The sequence below is a fragment of the Crinia signifera genome, chromosome 9, assembly GCF_055691185.1.
Source record: "Crinia signifera chromosome 9, ASM5569118v1, whole genome shotgun sequence".
Classification (NCBI taxonomy): domain Eukaryota; kingdom Metazoa; phylum Chordata; class Amphibia; order Anura; family Myobatrachidae; genus Crinia; species Crinia signifera.
The window spans coordinates 153903584-153909810 of NC_139225.1; the positions used below are offsets into that span (position 1 = coordinate 153903584).

Genomic DNA, 6227 nt, shown 5'->3' on the forward strand with positions numbered 1-6227 from the left:
GTCCCTACATTCTTTCCAAATGTTCTATAGATTAAATGGAAATCAGCACTTTGGTTGGTGGATAGCTACAGCCATCCACCAATGAGCATGCTGGCAACTGCTCACTAACTGGCCAGTTCTGAGATAGGTAGAGAATGCTGCACTATAATTGGTGAATAGCTTCAGCCAGCCACCAATCGTTATGTTGACAGCCATTCACAGACTGATTGTGGCAAGGAAGCTCCGGAGGCCGCAGCCCAGGGGAGCAGATGCCCACCTGTCCAACGCATCCCTGGCAGCTGCCCAGCGTGCCAATACATTAAGATGGCCCTGGGCCCTTTCTCTTGGTTCATGTGCCAAGCTCATATCTCGGTGATATTATATTGGTAATTATAGTGCCCTCCCCATAGTCAGGGGCCAGTGTGCACGGCAGCACAGTTTAAAATTCAAATAGGGGAGCCATGCCCACTGCCACCAACTGCCATTCCTAACTGACTCATTGGCAGTTGGTGTGAGTCTCCTGTTTGAAGTTTCATCAGGAGGTCATGCGTACCCACTCCCCACCCTCTCTGCTTCTACCTCCCACTTCCCTAATCCTAATTTCTCCCACCCCCTGCATCCTAACCCTCCCCATAGCGCCTAACCCAAAACTCATGATTTACCAGCGGGATTTGTCGGGAGCCCCGTCAGACAACTCCACACCATGCCCTCACTAGGAAGACCTAGAACCATCTATAGCAGTGGTTCCCAACCCTGGTCCTCAAGTACCCCAGTGACATAATTAGCTCCACCTGTGGATCTTTTAAACTGTGCCTGAATAATCTTTGCACCTGCCGGTTGACCTGGAAAACGTGTACTGTTGGGGGTACTTGAGGACAAGGATTGGGAACCACTGATCTATAGGATAATAAAATGCACAAATTCCCTTGTTTTTCTTTAAACTACTTTACATAATTTATTTGGATTACAACCCAATACCCCATAGCTCCAGGTGAGATTGGATGTCTTGGCTAACCCGCTTTGGTGATGCTCATTTGAAGGTCTTGGAAAATACAGATGTATGCTGCTCATACACCTACAGTATACTCCAATTTGTTTGAAACGGCCACAAATAATGTGACTACGCCAATCCATGGGTTTCCGCCATGCAGTTTTGTACCGAATATGCATCTTATTCATACCTCTAGCCTTCTTCAGCCTGAGAGGAGCCGATGCAGAGTTCCCAAGCAAAAATAAACAGCATTTTGTTCTAGTCTTTAAAACAATTTACCAATGCAGTCTTAAGGCCCATACAGACACAAAGATGTGCTAGTAACGACACATCGTTGACGACCGTCGTTTGCTATCACCTTTGAAGGGCAAAGCGAACGACAAGCTGAAATTCAAAACAAAAGCGCAAAACGATGTCATACGACGGACGACGAACGATGACCGATGATCAACGATCTGTGGTCGTCGAGGTCCATTTTATCAATCTGTCAGTCGAAAAAATGGGCAGGAATGTGGGCAGGATTATGTACAGTAAATAAATAGGCTCGGCCATTTTAAACTCTCTGCATTTGATGCTCTGTGCTAGTTCTGTGAGGATTATTCCTGCTGAACGCTTTCGCAGTGCTATCTTTTGTGTTTCTTTCTGCAATGGTTCCTTATCGGTACAAAGTGATGACAGCGTATGTTGGAGTCGCTTTGTTAGTGGACAAGGAGAGATTGAAGAGACGTAAAAGGTTTCGTTCTTGCTGGTCAAAGAAGTGGCTCCAGAAGAGAGATTCGCTCTCTCACATGGTTCTGCTTTCTGAGATCCTCGAGGACTGTCCTGACGATTTCCGAAATTTTCTCCGCATGGATGATGCCACGTTCACGGAGTTGTTGGAACTGGTTAGGCCTCATATCCAGAAGCAGGATACAAGGATGCGCAAGGCAATTCCTGCGGAGGAGAGACTGATCGCCACTCTGCGATTCCTGGCGACCGGCAGGTCCTTGCAGGATATGAAGTTTGGAGCGGTCATTTCCCCACAGTCTCTTGGTCTCATTATACTAGAGACATGCAAGGCTATCTACAGTGTCCTCCGTGAGCATTACTTCAAGGTAATAATAATTTACTTATTTTGTATGTTTTGTTTGTAGATTTTGAAATGTTATTTTTTAACTAATCTAAAATTTGGAAATTATTGCATCCGTTATGGATTACTCCTCCAGCAATGTGCAAAATGTGTTCTCCCTCCATGTGGTTGCAGCTGCAATAATAGTATATTTGCATAGTTTTCTTAAACCCCCATATACTGCTGTTATTTTTGCCAACCAGTGTAATGTGAATCCACAGTGTTTAGGCAGAGTGTTGGTGCAACTGTTGTTTAGCCTGCCTGGTGCTTGCAATAGTGCATTTCCCTGGTGCAACTGTGGTTTAGCCTGCCTGGTGCTTTCTATACTGCATTTCCCTGGTGCAACTGTGGATTAGCCTGCCTGGTGCTTTCTATACTGCATTTCCCTGGTGCAACTGTTGTTTTGGCTGCCTGTAGTTTTTTATAGTGCATTTCCCTGGTGCAACTGTGGATTAGCCTGCCTGGTGCTTTCTATACTGCATTTCCCTGGTGCAACTGTGGTTTAGCCTGCCTGGTGCTTTCTATACTGCATTTCCCTGGTGCAACTGTGTTTTAGCCTGCCTGGTGCTTTCTATACTGCATTTCCCTGGTGCAACTGTTGTTTTAGCCTGCCTGGTGCTTTCTATACTGCATTTCCCTGGTGCAACTGTTGTTTTAGCCTGCCTGGTGCTTTCTATACTGCATTTCCCTGGTGCAACTGTTGTTTTAGCCTGCCTGGTGCTTTCTATACTGCATTTCCCTGGTGCAACTGTTGTTTTGGCTGCCTGTAGTTTTTTATACTGCATTTCCCTGGTGCAACTATGTTTTAGCCTGCCCGGTGTTGATTGTAGTGCGATTACCTGGTGTAATTTCGTTCCCCTTCTCATATACTCTTGTTCTTTTGCAGTTACCGTCCTCAGAGGAAGAGTGGCTGAAGGTCGCAGCAGATTTTCGTGACAAGTGGAATTTTCCGAACTGTGGCGGAGCTGTCGACGGGAAACACGTGGAGATAATTCCTCCACACAATTCTGGGTCCTTGTATTATAATTACAAGGGATACTTTAGTATTGTTATGATGGCCATTGTGGATGCCAATTACAGGTTCCTCTACGTGGACGTGGGAAAGAATGGTCGTGCCTCGGATGGTGGTTCCTTTAAGGACACCCTATTTTACCGCAGCCTTATTTCTGATAGCCTCCGTCTGCCCACATCCTCTCAGTGTACAAATGGCATGAACTTTGTATTTGTTGCTGACGAGGCCTTTGCCTTACACAAACATGTCATGAAGCCCTATGCCAAAAGGGGGCTAACTCAGGAAAGAAGAATTTTCAATTACAGACTATCGCGAGCGCGCAGGACAGTTGAGAACGCCTTTGGGATTCTGAGTAATCGCTTTCGAGTATTCCACACAGCGATAAATCTGCGCATGGACAAGATTAACTTGGCGTGCTGTGCCCTTCATAATCTACTGCGCACAAAGAAAATGGCCCGCCACCACCCATCCCATACTGAACCTCCCGAACCCCTTCAGCCACAAACCCCTACACCAGCAGTGGGGTTCACTGAACTCCAACGTTCAGGGGCTACTGGTGTGTCTACCACTGAGGCAAAAAGAATCAGGGAGCAGTATACTGCTTACTTTAATGGGGAGGGTGCAGTGCCCTGGCAAAATGATGTTGTGTGATATGATTTATTCCAAATGTATCATACAACGTTTAAAGTACCATGTTTTAACTTCAAATTATATTGTTGTTTGTTCAAAACTGAATGTGTTCCCATTTGTTTTGTTTTGTAATGTATTCTTTTATTTTCCATGACATGTACAACTCTCAAATAGGTGTCATATATGGGTCCAACAGTAGGGATCCCAGCAGGCATTATGCCGTTGACGGGATATTGACCCCTGCTTTTGGAAATGCGTATAGGGCGGGGTCTTTGTTTATTGAACTGGGGAGTGGTGACAGCAAGGAGGAAGCAATCGTTCACCCTCTGAATACCGACCATGGGTTGTGAAACAGGTATGGAGCTTGTCCATTGTCCCTTGTGTGCCCCGCTGTTGATGTTTTCATAATAGGGATACCAACCCAGGTAAATAGCCCCATCCACTAGCCCTCTCCCCTCACACCATCCACTCACCTGCTCATCTTGTATAAGAAAATACAATTGTTTTCAGTAAAAAACTTTATGTAAAAATTTAAATTATTAAATATACAATTATTAACTCTCATAAAATAGCAAAGAATTGACAATAATTTGTCATGAGATACAACATTTCCCAACCAATGGAAAACAATATTTAACAAAGTGCAAACATGTGTTTGTTGAGTACAATGGCCCACATACAGTGGAATGCCACAGGCAAGGTGATATGTTCCATTCCCCAACATCAACGAAGAAAGTGCAATCGCATGAACAGAATTTTTTTAGAAAAATGCTTGCAACAACAACAACTGTAATTTTACATTTGCAACAAACCAGGATCATCACCTTGCAGAGTGGCATGGGCACTCATCCAAGCGGAGCAGGTGCTACTTGAGGAACTATAGGTAGCTGATGATGTTGGGGAGTGATCACTCAAGGCAAATTGGTTGTTTGGGTTTTGTGTAGAAGTATTTGGTGTAGGTGGATATGACGGATAATGTGGATAGGTTGGTGGTGGGAGAGGTGGCCAATGCAAAGTCTGCGATGGTAATATGGGGCTCTCTGGTAATTTACCATTTTGAGCCCATATTAGCGCATCGTATACAATGCTTTTAAACCGAAGACGTTGGAACGACTGCAGTTCAGATGCGATGTTCATTCCAAAATTTTCATGTTCATCTGGGGGCTTCTGAAGAACCTGTTCCGCACGCCTCAGAAATTGCTTGGCAGACAATGGTGCAGAGCTCGTACTCTGTGCAGCAACCCAACGTCTTCTTGGCGGTGGTGGGCGACTTGGTTGCGGAGGAGATGGCTCCGCGTCAACTAAATCGACATCTGTAGGCTCGCTGATGGAGACATCATGGTCGCTCCCTGGTGCTGGCTATAATAAAGGTATACAAAAATAAATTACACAAACTTTCAAAATGGTATTGAGCAGAATAACCATGACACTCCAACAATTGTTGAACTACACATGCCAGCATGCACTGCATCAGTTTTTTTTTTTAAAAAGACAAAAAAATTTTGTAGTGCTTATCGTCATGTGCATTTAGCAACAGATGGAGTGTATAGTTGTAAAAAAAATCTTGAATGATGTTTGTCCTTTGTACATATACTTACCACCTCATCTTGATTCTCGACAACTACCGGTGGCATATCCCCCATCATCGAGCACTGAGATTGAGTCCTGGGCTCATCCTCAAGGGTGAACAGGAGAAGATTGTAGTACCACAACGTGGGCCTTCTGACTTCATCCGCCCCTGCTCCCGAATGCTGTGACTCCTTCACTCTCTTGTGTTCCTTTAAAAACACTGTTCTGAAATTTTGGATCTTCTTTTTGACCCATTGCAAATCCGCTTGACTTTTACGGACTTTACAGTAATCAATGAGCTGCTGGTATGCCTTCGCTTTTTTGTCCTTGTTTGCATAGTCTTTGGAGGTTACTTTCCACAGACAGTCATGGGACTGATACAGTTCCAGGAATCCAGTCCAGTGGTCTTGTTCAGTGATTTCAGCTGACATGTCTGTAAATGACAAAAGGATTCAATATACAATATTTTTAAAATTTGTTATAATGCACCAGGCAGGCAGCAACACTTTGCACCAGGCACTGCACTCATAAAATGCACCAGGCAGACAGCAACACTTTGCACCAGGCACTGCACTCATAAAATGCACCAGGCAGGCGGCAGCACTTTGCACCAGGCACAGCACTCATAAAATGCACCAGGCAGGCGGAAGCACTTTGCACCAGGCACTGAACTCATAAAATGCACCAGGCAGGCGGAAGCACTTTGCACCAGGCACTGCACGCATACAATGCACCAGGCAGGCGGCAGCACTTTGCACCAGGCACTGCATGCATAGAATGCACCAGGCAGACAGCAACACTTTGCACCAGGCACTGCACTCATAAAATGCACCAGGCAGGCGGAAGCACTTTGCACCAGGCACTGCACGCATACAATGCACCAGGCAGGCGGCAGCACTTTTCACCAGGCACTGCATGCATAGAATGCACCAGGCAGA

The 6227-nt window shown here is 45.3% G+C and overlaps 1 protein-coding gene across 1 annotated transcript; it reads right to left on the reverse strand.

Moving 5' to 3' along the window:
• Positions 1–4337: 4337 nt before the first annotated feature.
• On the reverse strand, positions 4338–5767 carry LOC146036771 (uncharacterized). Its single transcript, XM_083160665.1, has 2 exons — positions 5319–5767; positions 4338–5079 (listed from the first exon to the last, which is right to left on the reverse strand). Exons 1-2 carry the CDS (start codon positions 5718–5720, stop codon positions 4516–4518), a joined length of 966 nt encoding a protein of 321 aa, XP_083016791.1. The 5' UTR covers positions 5721–5767; the 3' UTR covers positions 4338–4515.
• Positions 5768–6227: the final 460 nt, after the last annotated feature.

Bases quoted from the DNA above. Each gene is read 5' to 3' on its own strand.
- LOC146036771 (XM_083160665.1), bottom strand. From the start codon at position 5,720: ATGTCAGCTGAAATCACTGAACAAGACCACTGGACTGGATTCCTGGAA. The intron at 5,080-5,318 runs GTAAGTATATGT...CCTTTATTATAG, and splicing joins TCGAGAATCAAGATGAGGTG to CCAGCACCAGGGAGCGACCA.